The sequence below is a fragment of the Mesoplodon mirus genome (genome assembly GCF_964341445.2).
Source record: "Mesoplodon mirus genome assembly, chromosome: 3".
Taxonomy (NCBI): Eukaryota; Metazoa; Chordata; class Mammalia; order Artiodactyla; family Ziphiidae; genus Mesoplodon; species Mesoplodon mirus.
Genome location: NC_138978.1, coordinates 43,203,646 through 43,230,947, shown reverse-complemented (window position 1 = coordinate 43,230,947; position 27,302 = coordinate 43,203,646). Strand labels below are relative to the sequence as shown.

Sequence of the window (27,302 nt, the reverse complement as noted above, 5' to 3'; positions counted from 1 at the left end):
GATAGAGAACATTTCCAGCATCCAAAAATGTTTCCTTGTGCCTCTACCAGTCACACCCACCTCAAGATAATCACTATTCTGACTTTTGTCAGCATTGATTACTTTTGTCTGGTTTTGGACTTCATATAAATTAAATCATAAATATGTATTCTTTGAATATGGCTTTTTTTTCACTCAGCCAAATGTCTGTGAGAGTCACTGACCTACGTTGTTGTATTTCAGTAGTTCATTCTTTTTTATTGCTCTTTAGTATTCCATTATATCAATGTACTGTAATTTATTCATTTCTTGTTAATGAGGATGGTTTTTAGTCTTGGCTTATTATGAATATTCTTATAAATATCTTTTGGTAAACATTTATACTAGTTCTCTTGGAGTGGAATTTCTGAGTCATAGAATAGGTGTATACTTAGCTTTTGATGATACTGCTGAACAGTTCCCTAAAAAATAATTGTACAATTCCTTTTGCATACTGAACATTATATGTGAAAAATTATAGAAGTAATTGGATGTATAACATCGTGCTGTCATTCTCCAGGTAGGCTTTATGTTTGACTTTTATTTCCCTTCTGTAGGCTGCTAGTGATACTAAGAATCCTCAATCATGTCAATCTAATGTCAGAGATTAAGATGATTTGATGCTGGGCTTCAATCCGTGTACAACACCAGGGTATTTCCAGTTCATCCTTATTCCTGTGATGTTGTCTTTTACAGGCTCTATCCAAACTGTGGAGAATTTATGAAGACCTGTCCTTCTTGGTATAGCCCCTGTAGTGATAGTTTGCTTCTAGGTCTGTGAGACCATCAAAATCTCAGCTAAGTTTACCAATCCTTCATTTGCCATTTCTGGAATTAGCAGATGCCCTTGGGGAGAAAGCAGCTCCAGTGTTTGTCTCACCTCCCTGGCTTTTCTTTCTTCTCCTAGAACTTGGCCCTGTAATTCTTCACTGCCGTATTATCTTCTCTGTGACTTCAAGTGGATTTTAAAAAATAACTTGACCTGATTTTCTTAGTCTTCCTAATAAGATGATTGGTCTGCTTTATGTAAATTGCCATTATCTGAGGCAGAAACCTGTTCCCCGTTAATGTCCTTTCTACCCTCATCCTGTCTCTGTGTACTCTCCCATTTGTCCCCCCCCCATTATATCTGTTTAATTATTCTAAGTATCTGTATTTGGGCTAGTAGTGCACAGTTAATTATTACAGCTTTATATAATCCATGTTCTTTTCATTTAATAAACACACATTTATATTCCTACATGTTTATTTTTCTAGATGAACCTAAAATCATTTTTTAAGGTCTAAGATAAACCTCTTTGAATTTTAATTTTAATTATATTTTGGGAGAATTGGCATTTTTACATTATTCATTCTTACCATGTAGATAGATGATGTATATTGATTTACTAAAGTTATGCTTTCTTTCAACATATTACCAAGATTTTGGGGTATGTGTGTGAGTGTGTGTGTGTGTGTGTGTGTGTGTGTATACGTCTACTTGCCATACATTTCTTATTATGTTTATTTCTAACTGTTATATATTTTGTGGCCTTAGAGAATAAGGTTCTTCACCTAATTTTCCTTTTTTCCCTTTTTTATCACCAGAAAGTGATAAAAAATATTTGTGTATCCAGTCATTTTGCTGAACCTTCATATTGAAGACTGCTAATGTCTTTTCAGTGTATTTCAAATATTTATCCATGATTAGTTTAAATATTAAAAATATTGTTAATTCGTCTTTCAATCAGAGCACACCCTATAATATTACTGCTTCTTGGAATTTATTGATGTTTTCCCTGAGCATCTGGGATAGGAATCAAATATAATCATGACATGGTTGCTTAAAAAGTTATATCCTTTTTGTGTTGGTAAAAACATTTGAAACTTTCTATATCTTACTTTAACTTATTTATTTCATTATGTCAGGTATTACATCAATGCTGACATATAGGAGATTCTTAATAAATGTCCATTCGTGGGTCAGTGCTACAACTTGCCTTCCTGGCTTTTTATACTAGGTTAATTTGGTATTGCTGATGGGCTCTCATAACGTTCAGATTGATGCTAACACAAGTTATTTCTCAGTGCTACCTTTCAGTCCTTTACTTCTTGGAGAACTTCCTTTTAAATTTATCTTGTAGATATTTTAAACATACTCATTTCTCTTATTAGATGTCTCTGTTTAAACTCCAGCCTTCTTAAGATGAACAGATGACTACTTCCTACTTCACTGACTAAAATTGAGGCCATGTTAGTGAACCACTTCAGTTCACTGCTCCCTTGTCCTAAAAGTCATCTACATCGTTTCTCATTCTTACCGCCTTTCTCCTGGTCCTGGAGGATGAGGTTTCTGCATTCTGCTCAAGATTATTCTACTTGTCCCTCTTATTCATCTCCTTGTACCATCTCTAGTATCTTGATCATTAGATTTTTTTTCCCTCTGTGTTTGCAATGTCTCTCTTGCTAACCCTCACACTAAATAAATATGTTGTATGTTTACATCTTTAAAAGATATTTCCTGTCTTCATCCTCACCCTCATTTAGCTACTATCCTATCTCTTTATTCTACTCCTCATTCAAAATATAACTTCCTTACCTCACTGTATATTTTGTAAATTACTGCTTTCTAGTTCTAGTAGAATTGTTAATGAAAACAGTGCAGGCTGAGCTCAAATCTCAGCTCAGGAATTTATGTTTGGTAACCTTAACCATTAGTCTCTATTTCTTATCTGTAAAATGGAAATAATGGCTTGTTAGGGTTGTTTTAGGGATTTGTTTGAAGCTCATAGGAACTCAGTCAGTCCTGACACACAGATGTTCTCTAAATGGTAGTAAATACTATTATTTTGACTACCCATATCCTTTTTTAAAAAATGTACTTTTCTACTTTGTAATAATGTTTTTCAAATAGTTGAGATTACAGAATAAGTGACATCAGAAAAAATATAGTGTTAGTATGTTTATCCTAAGTTTGTTTAATTTGTTTGATTTCTAATAAAATTTTATGTTCAGATATTTTCTAAAGGATAGGGTTTTACTTTGTGATCAGATATTAAAATTATTGTAAGTGCAATAGACCAAGTTTCTTAAATGCCAATCTCTTATTTCAGTATCATCTTTAGCATTAGTTCTTTTCTGTTCTTCCATTTATTGATAATAGGACGAGAAACAGCATGATGTATTCATGGAATATGCTGTGTGATTCAAGGGGTGATAGAAAAGTCTTCCAAAACAAAAGTTGCTTATCCACTGGCTTATGATAAAATTTGTTTTTTTAAACTTTTGGATTGCCTGTGCAGATTCAGTCACTGTGAGAGAATATAGGGGATTCAGAAGTGAATAAAATATAGGCCGTTTGTTCAAATGGGCATCCATCTTAATAAAATAAGGATCAGACATGTAAATCAATAATCAGAATCCTTGTATATGTGCACTGGATTTGAGGAGGTCAGAGAACTGTTGGATACAATATTCACATGGAAGTTGACGTTGTTCAAAATTATGGCAAGTCTTAGGTTTGAGAGGAAGATAAGCCTGTTTTATCTTCGGTGAAAAAGTGGTAGGGACCTTGAAGTTAAGAGATTGTAGTGAGAAGGAGGATGAGCAGTTGACAAAATCAGATGGCATGAGACTAAAAGGAGAGGATTAACTTCTTGTTAAGAGCCTAGTGCTTGTACTATCCTCTTTTTAAAAACTTTTATTATTGTTATTTTAAAGAAAAATTAATATATGTTCAGTTTACAAATTATAGGAAATATGGAGGAATTCTGAAAATTTTAAACTGATTTTATTTAGATAACTAAATAACGTTTGAAGGAGGAATGTGAAGTTGAACATGTAGAATGTGTGTCTCTTATTTTAGAATTTCTGATGGAAAAGGCAGAAGAGAACTTTAACAAAAAACAGCATAATGGGAGCTCTCACGGTGATGCTATTAGAGCACACACACACAACTTTCTCTAATCAAAAACATTAAAAAATCTTTTTTAGAGAAAATTTTATAAATATACAAAAGTGGACACTAAAAGAGAATAATGAACCCCCTCGTACTCATCACTCAGCTCAATAATTATCAACTCATGGCTAATGTTGTTTTAACTATATCTCTCTACTTCATCACCCTTTTCCAGATTATTCTGAAGCAACTCTCAGACATCATATGCTTTTATCTATTAGATATCAATATCTAAAATATAGGAACAGTACCATATCATACCTAAAAATGAACAATTTTTTAATATTAAATATCAATTCAGTTCACATTTCCTCAACTATCTTATAACTTAAAAAATAAGTATTTTATTTGAATTGGGGTAAAGATAAGGTCCATACATTATGATTGGTTGATGTCTCTCAAGCATGTATATTCCTCTGTTAATTTTTTTCTTTTGTGTATCAGTCTTTAATATCTTTAATTCATTATTTTTCTAGGTATTTCACACTTTTAAACAAGATTTTAATGTCATTTCTAACTGTTGCTGATATATTAAAAAAATATTATTTGACATATTTACCTTGTTTCCAGCAACCTCGCTATATGTATTGATTTAAAAAATGTCTTTAGATTCCTTTGGACTTTTTATGTACACAGTCACATTGTAAATGATGAGAATTATAGTTTCTCTTTTGTTATAGTTATATCTTTTATTTCTTTTTATTGCTTTATTATGCTTTCACTGGTTCAGAACTCCAATAAAATGTTGAAGTGAATGATAGTAGTGATAGCAGTGAATGAAGTGAATGTCTCATTCCTGATCTCAGAGAGACAGCTTCAACATTTCATCACTTGGTATGATGTTTGTTTTAGGTTTTTGGTAGATAGCCTTTATTAGATTTAAAAAGTTCTTTTCTATTTCTAGTTTGCTACGATTTTTATTTGAAAATGAATGATTATTAACTTTTATGAAATACTTCTTTATTCTGTTTAGGTGGTGAATTATGTTGCTTTAGTTTTGAATATTAAACCATATTAATATATTGATGGATTTGATTAGATAATATTTTATATAGGATTTTCACATTTCTGTTTATGAAATAGATTGCCTGTCATTTTCCTTTCTTTTAAGGTTCTTGTCAGGTTTTAGTATCAAGGTTTTGCTGGGCTTATAAAGTAAGTTGAGAAGTGTTCCTTCTTTTACTGGTCTGCAAAAGAGTATGCATGTAATCAGCATTATTTTCTTCCTTAAAAGTTTGAAAATTCACCAGTGAAGTCATCTGTCATAGTGTTTTCTTTGTTGTAAGGTTTTAAATAATGGATTGTGTATGTGTGTGTGCATCTACACATATATCTGTATATACACACATATATACACAACTATTCAGTTTTTTCTATATCTGCATAAGTTTTAAGTTTCCTTTTTGTAGGAACTTGATTTTTTTAATATATCAGATTATTTTGAAGTAAATCTCAGATATCATATATCCTTTCACTTATAGATATGGATATCTAAAATAAAGGAACACCTAAAAATTAACAGTTTCTTAGTATCATCAAATATCCACTCAGCTCACATTTCCCCAATTGTTCTATAATTGTTTAATCATATTTTGTTTGACAGTGATTCAGATAAGACACATTCAATACATTTGTAGCATAAAATTATTCATAATGCCTTAGGATTTTAAAATATCTCTATGTCTTTCTTTTCATTCCTGATATTAGTAATTTGTGTCTTTTCTCTTGACCAGTCTTGCCAGGTATGTATCAACTGGTGAATTGAACCTTTTATTATTTTGATGCTTTTGCTTTAATGATGACTTTATCTTTTATAGTATAACCGAACCAGCTTTCTTTTAGTTGTCACATGTTATATATTTGTCTATATTTTTGTTTTCTGTTTTTCTGTATTCTTACATTTTACATGTATCTTATGAGTGGTACTTGGAGAGAGGTTTTTGTTTTGTTTTGTTTTGTTTTAATCTAATCTGTCTTTTAATTGGACCATTTAGAGTACTTCTAAAAATGCATGATATAATTATAGGGATTAGTGGTTATCAGGGGTTAGGGATGGGTTGGGGAGGGAGGTGGATGTGGTTACAAAAGGGCAACATAAGAGATCATGTGGTGGTGGAGCTATTCTGTATCCTGGCTGTGGTGGTGAATACACAAACCTACACACCTGATAAAAGTGTATAGAACTAAATATAGACATACACATTCACATACAAATGAGTACAATTAAAACTTTTAATCTGGATAAAATAAGTAGATTGTATCAGTGTCACAGTGGTTGTGATATATTTTATTATAGTTTTGCAAGGTGTTACCACTGGGGGAAGCTGGATAAAGGGTATATGGGGCCTCTGCATTCTGACAATTTGTTGTGAATCCTCATTATCTAAAAACGTTAAATTAAAAAAATGTTTTTACTGATGTATTTTGGTGTAAATCTACCATATTGATATCTACTTTTTATTTGTTTGGATTGTTGAATATTAGTGCTTTTCTGTTTCTACTTTTCTTTTTTTTAATAGTTTAAAAAAATATTTATTTGGCTGTGCCAGGTCTTAGTTGTGGCACTCATGATCCTTAGTTGCAGCATGAGAGATCTTCAGTTGTGGCATGCAAACTCTTAGTTGCAGCATGTGGGATTTAGTTCCCTGACTAGGGAAAGAAACCGAGCATGGAGTCTTAGCCACTGAACCACCAGGGAAGTCCTCTACTTTTCTTTGAATTAACTATTTTTTGCTTTTTCATTTCTACACTTTTATTAGCTTGAGGGTACATGTTCTTTAACTATTTTTTTAATGGTTAGTATAGAGATTACAGCATGCATGCTTGAGTTTTCAGAGTTGTGTACATATTTTAATTTTAACCTCTTCTAGGACAATGAAGAACCTACAGCTACTTAACTTCTAGATTATATGTTATTTTTTGTTATGCATTTTAACTTAGTGTGCAATGAGACTACACAGAATATTATTGCTATTATTGTATAGGCATCATTTATTTCACTTTACAACTGTATTTTACCTTTTTGGTTGCTCTTTATTTCCTTTTATTTTTTGAGCTTCTCAGTTTATTGTGTCTTTCTGAAGAATATCCTTTCATAATTCCTTCCTTATAGTCTTTTGATGATACATATCTTGATTTTTATTTATCTGAAAATGTCTTTATTTTACCTTTTTTGAAGTATATTTTTGCTGAATATTGGTATGACTGTCTTCCAGCCCTTAGAAAATACTGTTCCATTGTCTTTTTGCTCCCTTAGTTTCTGTTGAGAAATCATCTGTTAATTTTATTGTTACTTCTTTGAAGGTATTTTGTCATTTTCTGCTGGCTTCTTTTAACATATTCTCTTATGTCTTTGTTTTCCTGTAGTTTTACTTTGATGTGCCCAACTCTGTGTGTGTGTGTGTGTGTGTGTGTTTTAAAAACTTGTTCTGCTTGGTATTTGTATCTTGGTATCTTTCTTCAGATAAATTCTGAGATATTAACTTCTCAAATATTTCTTTTGCCCTTTTCTCTTCTCTCCTTTTATAAATCCAGTTGCACATTGTTAGAACCTCTTACTCTATCCTTTTTTTTCTTTTTTCTTTTTGTTACTCCAACCTTCAGGCTTTCTGTGCCTCTCTCAAGATATTTATTTTTGTCTTCCAGTTCCATAATTCTCTCTTGGATCATTTGTAATCTGCTGGTAAATCCGTTCATTGTGGTTAATTTTTGGTTATTTTTTAGCCAAAAAATTTCCACTTGGTTCTTTGTAACAGTTTCTAGTTCTCTGCTGACATTCTCAATCTTATATTTTATTTTCTTGAGCATATTAAGCATATTTTAAGTTGCAGTCTGATAACTAATTTTTCTGGATCTCTTGTTGATCTGTTTTTATTTCCTGTATTTCTCTTGTGTTTTGATCCCAATGGTCTTTTTTTCCTATATACCTGGTCGATTTTCATTAAATGTCAGATTTTGTATGTAAGAATTTTAGAAATAATTTGAAACCTTAGATGAAGATATTTTCCTTCAGACAAGATTTTTGATTATTTCTAGAGGGCACTAGCAATTCTGAATCAACTTAATTTAGACAGGATTTGGGATGATTCAGATTTAAGCCTAAGTTCTTAGTTGGCTGTCTTAGTCCATTTGGGCTGGTATAACAAAATACCATAGACTGGGTGGCTTATAAATAATAGAAGTTTATTTCTCATACTTCTGAAGGCTGGGGAATCCCAGATCAAGGAGCCAGCAGATTTGGTGTCTGGTGAGGGTCCCCTTTCTGTTCATAGAATGCCATTTTCTCTCTGTGTCCTCATGTAGCAGAAAGGGCAAGGAAGTTCTCTGAGGTCTTTTGGGCACCAGTGGCACTAATGGGCACTAATCTCTTTAATGAAGGCTTTTCCCTAATAACCTCCCAAAAGTCCTAACTCTAAATATCACATTGGGGGTTATGATCTCAACATATGAATTTTGAGGGGATACGGATATTCAGTGTATAACATTGGTTATCTATTTTTAGTTTACTCTTTACTCTCTTTTTTTAAACTTTTTTTAAATTAGAGTATAGTTGCTTTACAATATTGTGTTAGTTTATACTGTACAGCAAAGTGGATCAGCTATATGTATACATATTTCCCCTCTTTTTTGGATTTCCTTCTCATTTAGGTCACCATAGAGCACTGAGTAGAGTTCCCTGTGCCATACAGTAGGTTCATATTAGTTACCTATTTTATACATAGTGTCAATAGTGTATATATGTCAATCCCAATCTCCCAATTCATCCCACATCCCCCTTTTTCCCTTGGTATCCATGTTTGTTCTCTACATCCGTGTCTATTTCTGCTTTGTAAATAAGATTGTCTATACCAATTTTTTCATATATGCATTAATATATGATATTTGTTTTTCTCTTTCTGACTTACTTCACTCTGTATGACAGTCTCTAGGTCCATCCGTGTCTCTACAAATGACCCAATTTCATTCCTTTTTATGGCTAATATTCCATTGTATATATGTACCACATCTTCTTTATCCATTCCTCTGTCACTGGATATTTAGGTTGCTTCCATGTCCTGGCTATTGTAAATAGTGCTGTAATGAACATCGGGGTGCATGTGTTTTTTTGAATTGGTTTACCTTTTCAAGATTCAGTCCTATAGCCTAGCCATTTTATCAGGCCATTTTCTCTTACCTGCAGACCTCCCTTCTCATCTCTTCCCAAGGTCATGATACTCCAATTTTTGTATGAGCTTATCAAAATCTATACTCAGCTTCTTAGCCTCTTAGCTACCTCTGTCAGAACTGTCAGATACCCAAAAAGAAAAGTAACCTCAAATACCAGGCTTATCTCTCTGTGTTTACTTCTGTTTTTTAAAATAATACAGATTTTTTTTTAATTTTATATATATATTTTTGGCTGTGTTTGGTCTTCGTTGCTGCATGTGGGCTTTCTCTAGTTGTGGTGAGCGGGGGCTATTCTTCATTGTGGTGCACAGGCTTCTCATTGCAGTGGCTTCTCTTGTTGTGGAGCATGAGCTCTGGGCACACGGGCTTCAGTAGTTGCAGCACACAGGCTCAGTAGTTGCGGCATGTGAGCCCTAGAGTGCGTGGGCTTCAGTAGTTGCGGTATGCAGACTCAGTAGTTGTGGCGCATGGGCTTAGTTGCCCCGTGGCATGTGGGATCTTCCCAGACCAGGGATCGAACCCATGTGCCCTACATTGGCAGACAGATTCTTAACCACTGCGTCACCAGGTAAGTCCTGTGTTTACTTCATATACTGAGTTTCAGACTTGTAATTTTTTTACTTACCTTGTTAGGTTTCTCCTGCCTTCAAGCAGATTTTTTAGTTATCTACCTTTTCAAGTCAATTTTAGCAGGAGGTTTGTTTTTGAACCTTCTAATCTCCCACATTACCCTGCTATGTTCCATTTACAGCCTTCATACATCCTGTTCCTCCTGCTTGAAAATCTCTAGTTTCCCACCCCACTAACTCTTAGTTTACACCTATTCATGCTATGGGTCAAGTCCTGAAGAGCTCTTCCTCAGCCTTCACTGATTCCCTGACAAGATTATCTTGTTATACTCTCTTATAGCACTACCTGAATGTCTTTATTGTACTTGTAGTTTATAATTACATATTTATTTGTGTCTTTATTTCATTTAATGTTTGCCTTTTCAACACAATGTCAGGTGCTTGAGGAATAGGACTGTTACCAATTTTTTTTTCTTATTACAGACCCGAATGATAAGCTACAAGGAATATTTAATATTTCTTCAAAAACTGGACATATAAGTATTGGGTTAAATGACTGAGATTTCCCTTGGAAAAAAATAGCAGAATTTAAAGAAAGAAAAAGATTATATTCATGGGTTCTTAGAAGGTAGAAAGGGCATAATTTATATTTTATTTTTATTTTAAAAATGTATTATAAAGTACTTCAGACATATTAAAAGTGTGAGTTATGTAATATACCTAGCTGTACTCACCACTCTGCTTAAGAAATAGACATAATTTATTTTTATAAAAATATACAGAGAGCCCAGAAATATACCTCTATAGTCAACTGATCTTTGACAAAGGAGCAAAGGCAATACAATGGAACAAAGACAGTTTCTTCAGTAAATGGTGCTAGAACAATTGGACATCCACACGCAAAAAAAAAAAAAAAGTGAATCCAGATACAGACCATACACCCTTCACAAAAATTAACTCTAAATGGATCATAGACCTAACTGGAAAATGCAAAACTATAAAACTCCTAGAAGATAGCATAGGAGAAAACCTAGATGATCTTGGGTATGGTGATGCCTTTTTTGATACAACACCAAAGACACCATAGTGTCGTCTTTGAAAGAAACTATGAAAAAAATAATTGATAAGCTGGATTGCAGTTAAGTTAAAAATTTTTGCTCTGGGAAAGACAAAATCAAGAGAATTAGAAGACCAGCCACAGGTTGGAAAAAATGTATTTGCAAAATCACATCTGATAAAGGACTATTATCTAAAATATAACAAGAACTCTTAAAATTCAACCATAAGAAAACAAACAGCCCTTTTAAAAAATGGGCTAAAGACCTTAACAGACACCTCACCAAAGAGGATATACAGATGGCAAATAATCACATGAAAAGATACTTCACATCATATGTCTCTAGGGAAACGCAAATTAAAACGAGATACCTGTACATTCCTAGAATTGCCACAATCTGGAGCAGTGACAGAATCAAATACTGGTGAGGATGCAGAGCAACAGGAACTCTCACTTATTGCTGGCGGGAATGCAAAATGGCACAGCCGCTTTGGAAGACAGTTTGGCGGTTTCTTCCAAAACTGAACATACTCTTTCCATATGATCCAGCAATACTGCTCTTTGGTATTTATGCAAAGAGTTGAAAATTTATGTCTACACAAAAACCTGCACGTGGATGTTTATAGCAGCTCTGTTCATAATTGCCAAAACTTGGAAGCAGCCAATGTCTTTCAGAGGTAAATGGATAAATAAACTGTGGAATAACCAGACAATGGAATATTATTCAGCACTAAAAAGAAATGAGCTATCAAGCCATAAAAACACATGGAGGAACCTTAAATGCATATTACTGAGTGAAAGAAGCCAATCTGAAAAGGCTACATACTGTATGATTTCGAGTATATGACATTCTGGAGAAGGGAAAACTATGGAGACAATAAAAAGACAGTGATTGTGATGGGCGGAGGGTGGGTTGTGGGGAGGAGAGAGATAAATAACCAGAGAACAGAGGAGCAGGGCAGTGAAAATACTTTATATGATATTATAAAGATGGATAATGTCATTATATATTCATCTAAATCCACAGAATGTACATCACCAAGAGTGAACCCTAAGGTAAACTGTGGACTTTGGGTGATTATGATGTGTCAGTGTAGGTTCATCCTTGGTAAAAAATGTACCATTCCTGTGAATGATGTTGATAGTGGGGAAGCTATGCATGTTTTGGGGGGCAGGGGATATAGGGGAAATCTCTGTACCTCCCTCTCAATTTTGTTGTCAACGTAAATAAAACTGCTGTAAAAAAATAAAGCCTTAAAAAAATCAGAAAAAAACCTAGAAAGATTAATTTCTACCAGAGATTAATAAATCCACAAGATACATAGCAACCAAAAAATATACACAGTATACTAATATGTAAACATATATGTAGTCTACTGGGTGATTACTTTGGCTTTTAGGTACTTCTGTGATAAAGTAATTAGTTATTGTTTATTATAAATTTGTTTATTTAAGGAAATTTTTCTTTAAACTTTCAGATGATACAGCATTGTTTGAGTTGATTCAGCTAGTTCCACCAGGTACTGTATTGTATTTTGATAAGATAATTGACATCTGAACTCATTTCAATGAAATGCTTTTTAAAAAATCTCATCTTTTCCCCTTCTTCCCAAATTAAGAGCAATGGTGAGTCTCTAGCATTTGTCTACTATGTGTAAAATGTCAGTAGGCCAAAATAATATATACAGAAAGATTGACATAAATTATATTTGAACATATTGTTCTAAAATTGAATAGTCATAATTTAAAGTGGGAAATAACCCGATATGATCCTAGCATATTATGTGACATTCATAAAAATTAACTTCTTTAAGTTTTGGTGATTTTTCTAAACCATTATGCTTTTGCTGATATAGTAGTTCACTATCTTTGTTTTTGTGTATTGACTGTTTTTGGGAATGTAAGGGAATTAAAACTGTACCTACTTAATAAACAGTACAGACCTCTGCAGTAGTTAGAGTTAAAATCTGAAGGATAGTTTTATTTTTATTATTGATTTCTATGATTATAGAAGACTCTATCGTAAATCCTTATTTTATATGAGAAATAGGGAACTATATTTTATTGAAAGCTAGTAGTCTAAAATTTTTGAATATCACATGTATACCTAATTCAGGTAACCACAAATTCTATAAAATGTCTATATTTTTTTCAGTATGTAATCTAATATCTCATAATGGCAGGCAGAAAAGAATGGAAGATAGAAAAAAAAATCTGGAGATGGTAATTAAGTTTTATATGTATAACTGTTATGTCAGTTTGATATGTTTAAAAGGATTTTCTTTTTTAGGAACTCATGCACTTAAAAAGTTTACATGAACATCCCCTTTCTACAAAAGGGGGAGGGAGAATTAGTAGTATGTATGACATTTTTGAATAAGGAAATGTGTTAATTCATTTAACATAACTTTATTTTAATTTCCCTTTCATAGAAAAAAAATTAAGTCCATGACCTTGAAGCAGGTATTTCATTAAGGCATCAGGCATTATATATTTGTACTTGATGATATTGTTTTTAAATAGCATATTTTGTTATAATTTGAATCATAGGATATCTTTCTTGTAGTGAGTGAAACACTGTCTACATATGATGAGAATACACGAGATTTCATGTTCCCGGGTCCAAATCAAATTTCTGGACACCATGACTCAAACCGCCAGGTTACCATGAGGAGGATTTCTGGCCTTTGCGTAAGTGCTTACTATTTTCTGAATCAAATCGTGATGCAGGATCATTGTCAAAAACCACCACATAGCCCTCAATATCTGAAATGTGAAGACCTAATTCAAAGTTTAATTTAGTTTAAAACATAATTGCTTTATGAAATTATGATGTTATTTTAAACATACTGAAACCTAAATGAAAATACTTTACCAAAATGCACGCATCTACCTTCCAAAATTAACAAGCATTATTTTATATTCTTCAGATTTCTCTCCTCTTCTTCTCCCCCTTTCCTCCCCTCCCCACTGTCCCTATGTCTTTGTCTCTCTTCTCTTTATTTTTCTCCCAAAAGAATGGCCAATAAATATTTGAAAACATGAGCAATCCCATTAACATTTAGGAAAATTCAAATTAAGACAATCATATGATTTCATTTTTATAGCCATAAGATTGGTAAAATTTAATAAATCTGACAAATGTCAAAAGCATGGAAAAATGGAATCTTGTATATGTTGCTATGTCATGTAAATTGGAACAACCACAATTCAGGATTATCTAGTGAAGGCCAAGATTCTCATAGCCTATGACCTTCTAGGTATATAGCTTTAAGATGTATTCTGTCTGGCATACTAAGAGCCTTCTTAGGAATGTTCGTTTGTAGCATTGTTCATAATAATAAAAAATGGAAATAATTGAAATGTCCATTAGTAGGAGTTTGGATAGAATAATTATTATATGTTCATGTAATGGAAATACTTATTCATACACCTAAAAGTGAAAGCTGCATTAAGTGATAGCCAGCTCTCATCTTTTCCTGCAACTTCTTCAGTTTTATTGGATAATTAATAATATTTTTATTCCTGAAAATGCCTTCTGCCTAGAGAGACTGAGTGAAGCCCCTGCTGTTTCAAAGAAGAAAAAAGTAAAAGTTGTCTAGGTTGAAATTATTTGGACAAATATTTTTCACTAACTTTAGGAGATATTAGAGCAGTAAGGAAATTGGGGTGCTTCATAAGCCAACATGGTGAATTAAGTAACTTCTCCTGTATTTCCTGTAGGAAATAACAAATTTTAGCTTGCTGAAAGTATAAAAGTTGACTAGCAAATCTATTAAAATATACCTCCTTTGGGATATTTTCAGTGTCCATTAGCCCAAAAAGTCTTCCAAGAATGTTTCAGGGACTTTCTAGAAGCCTGCAATGAAAAAAAAAATCTGATTTTAAAATTAAAGTTTTTTAAAAAGTAATTTAAAATGCTGTGTTATACCAAATTGGCAATATAAACATAAGAATATGGACCATTAGCAGGTATTTTTCTTTACTTAATTTGAGTTACTTTCACATATATCAAAAAAGTTTGGATTACTAAGGCAAAAAGTCTATATATATTGTTAAAAAATAAATTGGGGCATATTAAAATTTTTTAGTTTATTTGAGCAAAAATTGATTTGATTCAAGCAGCATCCAATCTAGCAGATACAAAGAAGCTCCAAGGAGCTGTGCAAAATGAAAGATTATTATATCCAGAAGGGAGCAGGAACAAGGAAATTATACTAGGCCAAAAAGTATGTTGATTATTGCAAGGTTCCTTTCATTTAGGGGATGGCAGAGGGTCTAATCTAGATGGATTACCTAGTGAGTGCTAATCAGGCGATTCCTGATTGACTGGTTTAAAATTCCATTTCTGGGGGATCCGGAACTGAATTAGTTTAAATCTGTTTGGTGACATGGGGCTTAGTGTAAGCAACTCAATTTGGGGCCTGTTGTTTTTAACAATATAAAAAGTGAGACTTCTGGTGCTGATGGTGTGAAGGGGCTGTCAATTACTCTCTCCACACAAGTATAAAAGTGGACAAAATTGTCACAAGCTGCAGTTTTAGGGCACTGGAAACTTATTGGCAGTTAAGACAAGTAAGACAAATTAAGAAGTATCCGTGCTTGAATAGCTGCTAAAACTTTGGGTAAAAATGGCAGAAGTATGTGGTCATCTTGACTAGGACAGCTCTCATACCCTGCATAGCCAGTGAGAATTGTAGCTTCACTAAGCCTGGGGCATGTTGCAAAAATGAGTAGCTTTGCTACCAGAGAGGTCAGAATCAATTTGACGCAGTGATACTGTGATTTGTAATAAGAAACATACATTTGGTCTTCTTGCCCCATTTTTGGCATAGAGCTCATAAAACCTTTGGAATTTCCTGTGTTTAAGAGCTATAAAGGTGTCTTTTGTTACGTTAGTGAGGAGACTTTTGGAAAGCTCCTTGGGAACCTAAGGATGGGGCTTGATGCCAGGGGAACCAACCAGGTGATTAGAGGGTTGGAACCTTCAGCCCCACCCCTGAGAAGTAGAGGTGCTGGAGATTGAGTTCAGTCACCAATGGCCAGTGATTTAATGTCATGCCTGTGTAATGAAGCGGCTATAAAACCCAAAGGATGGGGTTTGGAGAGCTTCCATGTTGGTGAACACGTGGAGGTACTGGGAGAGTGGCTCACCTGCTGAGGGCACAGAAACTTCTCCCCGCTTCCCACATATCTCACCCTAGACATCTCTTCCATCTGGATGTCATCATATCCTTTTACATAAACTGGTAAACTAAGTAAACTCTCTCCTGAGTTCTTTGAGCAGCTGTGGCAAATTGATCGAACCCAAGGAAGGGGTCGTGGGAACCTCTTATTTGTAGCCTGTGGGTAACAACCTGGACTTGTGATGTGCATCTGAAGTCAGATAGGAGTGGTCTTGTGGAACTGAGCCCTTAACCTGTGGGATCTGACGCTATCTCCAGGTAGTGTCAGAGCTGAGTTAAATTGCAGGACACCCAAATGGTGTCGCAGAGACTTTTCTTGGTGGTGTTGGAAAACCCACACATTGGAATTGGTGTCACAATCATAGGGGCAAATATTGTGTCTTTGCCAGCTAAATGTGGTGGATTCGGTTAGAAGCGCATGAGAAAAACCCACAGCTTTGCTAAGCCGATTGCAGTTCCAATCTGAGTGAGCAGCACACCTGCCAGAAAGTTGACAGGAGACCCTGGAAGTAAGGGAGCAATAGAAGGGCTGAGATGAGCTTTCCACTCATTCCTGGCTGACTGAAACTATGCACGTTCAGGGGAGACAGTGGGAGTCCAGCAAAAAGTGAAAGCCAAGGGAGAATAGAGACCTGCTGTACCTTTGAGTGCATTCCCCAACCCACACACTGATAATCAACAAAGAGTGGAACCCTTACACGTTCATTGGATGACCACTAAGCTATGCATACTCAGATGAGACCACTAGAACGAATACAAGCATAAAAAGACATGGCATATATATAAATTGAACAGCAAAATAACAGTTGTAAATTCAGTCATATCAGTTACTGTATTTAGATGTGAGTGGACAACACACTCCAATCAGTAGTTTGCTGTCCTGGCAGGCAACAATGCACGCTTCCTCAGAATTCTGATGATTCTGCATATAGACATCTGAGTCAGGCTGTCTTCCTGAACCCATCACTTTGGCAAGGATTCAAGTCACATCTGGGGTTAAATCCTGGCACTATCACAGGCTACAACTATCACTATACCATGGAGATAACGTTGTTTGGTGGGTTAATGAAAACTTGTAAATGGTTATTTTAGTACCTGGTGTCGGAAGCCATCCTGGAGCCATTGCACCATGACAAAGTCATGAGCAACGGAAGGCGAAACTGCAAGGCAGCACCGTGCCAGGAAGGTGGACTACAGCTCCGTTGTTACGTTCTATGATAATAAATTTACATACAGGGGCAGTTTTGGGGGGATGTTGCTCCACGTGAAAGAAAAATTCCTCTAGGACTCCCCCTCCTGAAACTACCATAGAATGGGAAGTACCAACTAAAGCTCCGGGGAAATGGGTAAAGAATTAAGAACCTGGAACTAAGGGGATGTTTTTATGAAAAACACCCTCTAGTATGGAGTTATGGCCATGGGCCGGAGTTCCTGATGACGACATAGGAAATTTATGGTTCTATTATAAAGGAAGATTAATTATAGAAAAACAAATGACTAGAGCAGAATTCGTTGCCAGGATAGGGAGAAAACACTGTCTCCGTTGAAGGAAACAACGGGAAAGAGCATGCAGGTACATTGTAAATATTTTCATGGAACCATTGTAAAAGGTTGCTCATGCAAGAAGAAAAATAGGAACAAGTAGCTCCAACTTTTACAATTGAAATAATCATATAACTGCTTGGCTTGATTACTAAGAAACAACCTGTGATTAATGGGAACTTGGGGAAATATTTTAATAGGACATCTAGAAACTAGGAGATATTTGTTTTAAAAAACCTTTATAGAACATTTTGAGGTTTGATTGTGCTAAGATCGTTTGGCCACGTACCTGGTAGTGTAATCAACTACAATATATAAACCTGGGATCGTAAACAATAAAGAAGAATGAAGAATAAAGAATGAGAAAGAGAAACATGCAATACTGATACTTTAAGAAGTGTAATAGAATTATTTCCTTCGCCGAGGCTATCCATCCCTCAAGTATCCCTGGACTCGCTGGAGCTGGACTCCGGCAACCTGGCACATAGAGAATGATCAGTAAATGTTAGTGATACGATGATGGCCGTGGAGATCATGACAAGGTGCTGTTGTTGGTGGCAGTGATGTTAATCAGAATCTGTGACTTTCTCATCTTTGATCTTACCTCTTAGCACAGATCTTTGTATGTACTTAAATGACTTGGTTGAATTGAATGAATTGCATCTTATTGTAGACTTCATAGAGGAAAGTGACATTTCTGATGTATGATGCTTAAATTTATTTTGGTTAGGTTGTGGCTAGATGTTACTCTGAAGGTATTGTGTAGATTTGACTACCATTTACAATCACTTGACTTTAAGTGTAGGAGATTACCCTTGATAATGTAGGTAGATCTCATCCAATTAATTGAAGACCTGAAGAGCAAAAACTGAAGTTTCCAAAAGAATAAGGAATTCTGCCTCAAGACTGTAATATAGAAATCCTGAGTTTCCAGCCTGCTGGCTTGCTTACATATTTCACACTCAAGACTACAGTATCAACTTTGCCTGAGTTTCCAGCCTGCCAACTTTCCCTGTGGATTTCGGGCTTGTCACTCTCACAATTGCATGTACCAATTCCTTAAAATAAATATCTCTCTGTGTATATATTCTGTTAGTTCTGTTTCCCTGAAACCCCAGTTGATACACATGGGTTTTGAAAGATCTAAAAATAATGGCTAAAACACTGAGTATTTACTATATGACTAGCAATATATGGGGAGGGGTAAAGTGATAAGTTGCAGTCCAGGCTGTGGTACATATAAAATATGTCCACAAATGATTTGACACTCCTCTCTTCCAAAGGCAGAGTTTCTTAAGTATGGACTCTACTTAGTGACTCTAACAGATACACTGTGGTGAAGTGACAGTTTTAGACTTTTGAGACCAGGTCATTAAATGCACTGTGGCTTCCTCCTTGCTCTCACTCTTATATCACTCACTCCTGGGGAAGCCAACTGCCATGTGTGAGGACACTCAAGCCCCTGGAGAGGGCAGAAGCTGGGACAGCTTTGCTGGAGTGTGTATGAAAGCTTGAAGAGCCTTGAAGAAACTGTCAGATGAGTGTTTGGAAGAAAATGAGGCAAATTTTATTGGAAATTAGGGGAGAAAAGAGCCCTTGTTATGTAATGGTGTAAAGTTTAGCTGGAATGTGGGATATAGAAAAAAAATACCTGATGGAATGGGTGGTCTTTGTAAGGAGACTTTCAGACAGAGTATTAGAGGGGCTGTCTGGTTTCTTTTTGCTGCTTATAGCAAAATATAAGGGGAGAGAGAAGCAAAAGGAAAGCCTGTTAATAACACAAAAAGGAGTTGGAACTTACTGTTTTTGAGGATTCTCAGCCTTCCCCAATGGCAGATAATGTTGAAATTAAGGAATGACTTATGAGCAAAAATCATTCTAGGGTATGTTCAGGAAATTTTGGTCTGATGGTGAAACCAAGGGGGTGTGACTGTAAAATCCTTTATTAAAATCTCCAAAAGATCCAAGATGTTGCCTCAGAAAATAATTAAATTAAACATAGGTTTTATTTTACTTTTTTACATTTAAAAAAGTTTTTAATTAAAAATATTTTTCATACAATTTTTATAATTGAAGTATAGTTGATTTACAACGTTGTGTTAGTTTCAGGTGTATAGCAATGTGATTTAGTTATATATCTACATATATATATATATATATATATATATATATATATATATATATTTCAGATTCTTTTCCATTATAGGTTATTACAAGATATTGAATATAGCTCCGTGTGCTATACAGTAGGTCCTTGTTGTTTATCTATTATATGTATAGTAGTGTGTATCTGCTAATCCCAAACTCCTAACTTGGGAGTTCTGACCAGTGTGAGGTGATACCTCATTGTAGTTTTGATTTGCATTTCTCTAATAATTAGTCATGTTGAGCATTTTTTCATGTGCCTGATGGCCATCTGTATGTCATCTTTGGATGACATACAGATGGCAGTTTAAGTCTGTTTAGGTCTTCTGCCAATTTTCTGATTGGGTTGTTTGTTTTTTGATATTGAGCTATATTGAGCTGTATGAGCCCTTGTTGGTCACATTGTTTGCAAATGTTTTATCCCATCCTGTACATTGTCTTTTCATTTGTTTATGGTTTCCTTTGCCATACAAAAGCTTTTAAGTTTAATTGGGTCCCATTTGTTTATTTTTGCCTTTATTTCCATTACTCTAGGAGATGGATCCAAAAAAATAATTGCTGTGATTTATGTAAGAGTGTTCTGCCTATGCTTTTCCTATAGGAATTTTACAGTATCTGGTCTTACGTTTAGGTCTTTAATCCATTTTGAGTTTATTTTTGTGTATGGTGTTAGATAATGTTATAATTTCATTCTTTTACATGTAGCTGTCCAATTTTCCTAGCACCACTTATTGAAGACACTCTTTTCTCCATTGTATATTTTTGCCTCCTTTGTTATAGATTAATTGACCTTGAGTGCATGGGTTTATTTCTGGGCTTTCTATCCTGTTCCATTGATCTATATGTCTGTTTTTATGCCAGTATCATACTGTACTGATTACTGTAGTTTTGTAGTATAGTCAGAAGTCAGAGAGTGTGATTTCTCCAGCTCCATTCTTCTTTATCAAGATTGTTTTGGTTATTCTGGGTCTTTTGTGTTTCCATACAAATTTTAAAATTATTTGTTATAGTTCTGTGAAAAATGCCAATGGTAATTTGATAGGGATTGCATTGAATCTGTAGATTGCCTTGGTAATATGGTCATTTTAAAAATATTGATTCTTCCAATCCAAGAACATGGTATATATTTCCATCTTTTTGTGTTGTCTTCAGTTTCTTTCAAGAGTGTTTTATAGTTTTCAGAGTACAGCTCTTTTTCCTCCTTAGGTAGGTTTTATTCCTAGGTGTTTTATTCCTTTTGATGCAGTGGTAATGGGATTGGTTCCTTAATTTCCCTCTCTGTAGTTTGCTGTTCATGTATAGAAATGCATCAGAGTTTTGTATATTAATTTTGTATCCTGCAACTTTACCAGATTTATTGATGGGCTCTTGTAGTTTTCTGGTGTGTCTTTAAGATTTACTATGTATAGTATCATGTTACCTGCAAATAGTGAGACTTTTACTTCTTCCTTCCAATTAGGATTCCTTTTATTTGTTTTTCTTCTCTGATTGCTGTGGCTAGGGCTTCCAAAACTATGTTGAATAAAAGTGATGAGAGTGGGCATCCTTGTCTTATTCCTGATCTTAGGGGGAATGCTTTCAGCATTCCTTTTCACCGTTGAGGATGATGTTAGCTGTGGGTTTGTCATATATGACCTTTATTATGTTGAGGTGTGTTCCCTCTATGCCCACTTTCTGGCAGAGTTTTTATAAAAAGATGTAGAATTTTATCACATTTTTAAAGGCTACTTTCCACTTATAGTTATTACAAAATAGTGGGTATATTCCCCGTGTTGTATAATACATCCTTGAGCCTATCTTATACCTAGTAGTTTATACTTCCTACTTCCCCACCCCTATATTGGCCCTCCCCCCTTTCCATGGTAACCACTAGTTTATTCTCTGTATCTGTGAGTCTGCTTCTTTTTTTTTTTGTTGCATTCACTAGTTTGTTGTATTTTTTTAGATTCCACATATAAGTGATATCATACAATATTTGTCTTTCTCTGTCTGACTTATTTCATTTAGCATAATGCCCTACAAGTCCATCCATGTTGCGGAGAATAGCAAAGTTTTGTTCTTTTTTATGGCTGAGTAGTAGTGTATTGTGTGTGTGTATGTATATACTACATGATTTTTATCCATTCATCTCTTGATGGACCCTTAGGTTGCTTCCATATCTTGGCAGTTGTAAATAATGCTGCTTAAACATATGTTCTTGAAGACAATTGAAGACCAGCAGAAGCCCTGTAGAGGTGGGTGTGGCTTTTGTCTAAGGAAGTGAACTCCAATTATGTTCACATGAGAACCAAATACATTTTTAAGAGCATTATATTGGCAGAAGCACCGCCAGCATGGTCTGAAATTGAGAGAGACCTTACAAAATGAAAAGGCTTTTGGACCCCCAAAATTCTATTGACAGGACCCAAGCTCAGAACACTGTATAGCTCTAAACATTGTCTACCTCTTGTTGCAAAGGAATGATAATTCAAAGGATGGAAGCAAGGGCCCAGAGAGTGGAGCCAAAAACTATGGATAGTTATTTCTGAGCAGAAATAGGACTAAACTTCTAAGTGAGAAACTTCTAACATTTTCCTGGCTGATTTCAGAATTGCTGTGGACCAGTGATTTCTATTTGCCTCTTATATTCTCTTTTTTTGAATAGGAATGTCTATAGTGATTATCCTCTGCCTGCTGCACATGTGTACCTTGAATATATGTGGGGCACATAACTTGTTTCTTTAGTTCATAGGTCTTCTAATTGTGAGGAACTGTATCCTAAAAACTGTATTTAAAGAATCATACCTGAGACAGCTGAAGAACAATTTGATTTAGATGCCAATATCCTGGATTTCAAGCTGAAGTTATGAAAGGATGAGACTTTTCCCCTTTCCTTTCCTTTTCCTTTTCCTTTTTCTTCAGTAGGACATGAGTTTAGTTTACACATGAGAGGAATTTAATTTGTGGTCAGAGAGTGAACTGTGGTGGTTTAAAAACATGTCCCCCAAATTTCTGATACTCCTCTGCTAAAAAGGAAGTTTCCTTTGTTCTAGAATATGGGCTGTACTTAAGAGCTCTAATGAATAGAATGTGACAGAAGTGACAGTGTTAGAATTCTGAAACTAAGTCATAAAAAGGATGATGTCTTCCTCCTTGCTTTGCTTTGGGTGAACTAGTTACCATGTCATGAGGACACTCAGGCAGTCCTATGGAGAGATTTGTGTGATAAAGAGCTGAGTTCTCTTGCTAAAATATAGAAAATAAGTGAGTCTTCCAGCCAACAGCTGTGTGAATCTCAGGAAGCAGAGCCTCCAGCCTCAGTCAAGCTTTCAGAAAACTACAGCCCAAACAACATCTTGACTGCAATCTCATGAGAGATTTTAAGCCAGAGCCAACTAATTCAGCCTCTGCCAGATTCCTGACCTTTAGGAACTATGTGAGATAGTATGTACTGATGTTTTAAACTGCTAAGTAATATGCTATGCAGCAATGGATAACTAATAAGTAAGCATTATCAATAAAAGTATGTTTGCAGAAAAACAGTCATCCATTTAATTCATAGGTAACTCATATTTAACCTTTTTGTAGTGTGTAATGTTTGAAACTTTAAAGTTAGTAGGTCAAAGACTGGGTAAGATATCTGACCTCCAATATATTAGAGTGAAGCTGCCCTGGGCACAGACAATACTGTACCTTTTAGTGTTTTGGTGAATATGTAACTTGTGTGCTTCCAAATATTTTCTCAGGTGCTTTGTGACTGTTCCTTTGAATTTTACTATTTGTCTCTGCTTATCTCAAAACAGTGTTTAAGCTGATGATTGAAATGTTGCAAGAAATAGAAACCAGATTCATTCATTCATATATCTGAATGTAAGCTACATTATGGGAAAAACTGTTGGAAGAATTGGTAGAGACTTATCTCTCTTCTGTTTTCAAAAACTGCATACCCAGGAGCTATGATTTTTTTTTTTTTGACATGTGGAGACTATGCAAAGTATTTCTGGATTATGTAGTTAAGTACATCTTAATCTGTAAAAGTAAAAAGAGCCAGAATCCATTAAGTATTTTCAAATATTTAGGACTTTAATATTATTAAAAATCTTTAAAAAATTGACAGGGAAATACTTGAAAATGAAAAATATCTGAATTTTTCCATAAAAGTGATATAATCACTTGTAAGTGAATCATCAGCAGTGAAACTGTTTCTTGATAACATTTAACATTCATTTGTTGTCTTTATCCTTAATAATAAGTTCAAACTAACAAATAAAGCAGCTGAACCTTGGTAAGTGTTTGTTACTATAGGTTGTGTTTTCACCAGTAATAATTAGCTTTTTAAAAATTAAAACGTCTACTAATACCCTCTCTTTCTTCCTCAGGGAATTGCTCCAAAGCTGGAATTTTCTACAACCTCAGTGATTACCGAATGTCTGATAAGTTCAAGGAAGTGCCACACTCAGGTTAAAATCATTTATTTAAAATATCTAATGGTTTAATTTATTTGTATTTATTGGGCATTTGGCAAGCATTATTCTTTTATTTTGGCTACAACTCTTTTCACATTTTTTTCATCAATCTCTAGTTTAAGTAAAACAATTATCTTAGGTATTTAGCTGTTTGGTTACATGTTAATAAGTGTGGAAGTGAAAAGCTTGGTATACATGGTAGATGGTACTTTTTTTTTTTTAATGGAAAGAAATCAGGCTGCCAGAAAGATGTTGGTTTCAAGAAGTTCCACAGAGAACTTGATTGGAGGCTTCTATGAATCTTAAAGAAGTTAAAGTTCAAAGGATACCTTTTTAGTGAATGGGACCAGAGGTTCTCAGGCTGGGATATAGGTGGTTAGTGGGTATAGCTTCTTGAGTGTCTCTAATTCCTTAAGGGACTGTTGCTTAGTTTGGTGGCTGTTCTAGTGCTATCAGATCAAGAGAAGCTTCGATACTTCAGCCTAATAAGTACCTTTTATGTTTGTAAAAACTGCCTTCAGTAAACTCAGATATCTGGATCTAATATTACATTCTGGTCTAATTTCCTACTGAGTCACAGGATCATCTTGCTACCCTGACCGCAGGTTATCTAATAATGTCTAGGCATCACTCATACATATGTGACTGCATTATGACCAGGTAACAATGGCCAGCCTGTGATGATGAGCCAGTAATATATAAAGCCTAGAGGACCCAAACAGGGCAGAACTGGACCTATGGTGGAAAAAGTAGAATGTTAATTTCCTGCATTATCAGTTTCAGAGTGAATTTGCTCAGGGTGGTAACTTGACAAGCTAACAAAAGTAAAATATAATTGTAAGATTATCAAGGTGATCTTTCTTATTTTGTTTAGCAAGACATTTGGTATGTTAGAGTTTGGCCTAATTATTTATCTTTTAAATGCAAGCTGAAACACTGCTACTACAGATCTAATGATACATACTTGCCAAATGCAGAGCTGGGTTACTGACTTGTTTGGAGATATGCACTGTGCACATTTGTAAATTGTCAGAAATGCTTCCTCTGGATTCACAAAAGATTCCTCTCCAAACTGGGGTATGCCGGGTGGGTAGAAATTTCTTTTTTTGTCAGGAGTGTAGTATACGCACAGAAGAGTACACACATTCTAAGTGTACAGCTTGGTGGAAGATTCCTTACTAAATGTAGAACTTTCACCCCACTAGTAGTTTCATTGGACTAGCATTTTCCTCTGTAAGCTTTTGGCTAACTTGCTATTTCAATGTTTGTCATTTGTTTTTTGTTGAACAGAGATGTGAGAGAATAGGCTTTGGTGTTATTAAGAAAATATTCTTGAGAATCAGACAGATTTGGGTTCAAGTTCCTCAAAAGACTCAAAAGGTTTAAAGATTAAATTAGAGAATATATATGTCTGCACATAATATATAATTAATAAATTTTGTGGCTGTTACTGAGGTTATTAGGTTTTTTGTTTTTTGTTTTTTGTTTTTTTTTGCAGTACGCGGGCCTCTCACTGTTGTGGCCTCTCCCGTTGCGGAGCACAGGCTCCAGACACGCAGGCTCAGCGGCCATGGCTCACGGGCCTAGCCACTCCACGGTATGTGGGATCTTCCCGGACCGGGCACGAACCTGTGTCCCCTACATCGGCAGGCGGACTCTCAACCACTGCTCCACCAGGGAAGCCCGAGCTTATTAGTTTTTTGATTAAGATAATTGAGATATAGAAGACATAGATGAAATATAAGATGAAGACATTGTATGGTAGGCACAACAGAGTATACACTTTTACATTAAAATTCTGAATGGTAACAGCCAGAATTTTAATCTTATTTGATCTTATTTGAGAACATGCTAAATCCACTTTTTTTCCAAGTGGATATTAGTTACAATTAAAATTTTAATGGCTATAAAACAGCATTTTCAGGTTCAAATACAGTTTAAGAATTAGACAAACCATTTTTGGTTTTTAAGAGAGGAGTGAGTGAAATAAACTCTTTAAAATCATTTAGGTTTATAAATATTTATAATGATCTTTATTCCTTTTGGCACATTATTTTCAAATTTTTTGTCACAATTGATGTTTTGCCACCAATTGAATGGACTGAAAAAAATAAATATATTATTGGGATTTTCTGGAATATATCTAGTTTTCTATGTAGTCTATTTTACCTACTGCAAAGTAGAATTTATTAGTAAATAGTTAAATATTACTAGTAACTTTATTAATATGTTTGATAATCTATATCAGGTAGCTTTTGCTGTGTAACAAGCCACACTAACTTAGTTACTTAAAATAAGATGTTTCTCACAGTTGTGTGGATTGGCTGGGTGATTCTTTTGGTCTGGGCTGCCTAGGCTAGGGCTGAGTGGTCTAGGAGGGCTTCATTTGCATGTCTGGCAGTTGGCTGACTTCTTGGTGTGAGAGGGACTTTACATTCCTGGTGTTTGGCTTGATTTCAGCTGGGGTGATGGCCACAGACTCTCATCATCTAGCAGGCAATTTCAGCTCATTCACATTGGGCAGGAAGGTTTTCTGGAGTAAAAGAAGACTAGCACTTTTCAAGTCTCCTTTTGTCACAAGTGCTATTGTCCTCGTGGCTGATGTAGGGAGCCATTTTGTGTAAAACAGTATGAAACAGCCACTATTTTAAGTTTTATTGGGCATTAATAGGATGCATTAAGGATTGATTAGGTTAGAAAATATGAATCTGTGGTAGATACAGCACCGTTTCTAACTTCCTCTAGTAGTATTCAGCATTCAAAAGCTGTAATCAAAAAAAAGAAGATGGAGTTCCTTTCAGTTTGGTATAAACAAGAGGTGGGCAAGAAGGAACTTTACAGCATTGCTGAAATAGGTGATGATGGGTTCATCCGTGTCTAAAGGTAAGAGATCCTAAAAATGTATGAGGATCTGGGGAAAAGAGATCTAGGGGCTGAGGGAGACGAGGAGGACAAGTAACAGATTCAGTGAAAATAAAAGAAGTAGGTTGAGGAAAAGGTTTGGTCAGCAAGGGGTTTTCAGAGTTTAGGGTGCAATGGATCTGTATAATGATAAAATCTAAGATGAAGTAGAAAAAGACAGTTAAAGCTCAGAAATAGAAAGTCTAAGTTCTTGGAAAGATTCATTGCTTGAACATTTTATTAAACCTCAAAGGTTCTTTTCATGTGTTAATAATGCTGCTTCTGTGAGTCAGTGTGATGTCATAGAGATGGGTGAAGTGGGATGAAAAATTCTGA

The 27,302-nt window shown here is 34.9% G+C and overlaps 1 protein-coding gene across 2 annotated transcripts in view; it reads left to right on the top strand.

The window, feature by feature from the left end:
* Positions 1 to 27,302, top strand: part of SPATA6 (spermatogenesis associated 6) — a 146,869-nt gene that overhangs the window by 37,279 nt on the left and 82,288 nt on the right. For both annotated transcript variants that reach the window (XM_082612382.1, XM_082612381.1), the window contains exons 4-6: positions 12,226 to 12,267; positions 13,314 to 13,438; positions 23,979 to 24,059. In XM_082612382.1, the coding sequence (XP_082468508.1) occupies positions 12,226 to 12,267; positions 13,314 to 13,438; positions 23,979 to 24,059 (248 nt within the window). The remainder of the gene's footprint in view (positions 1 to 12,225; positions 12,268 to 13,313; positions 13,439 to 23,978; positions 24,060 to 27,302) is intronic.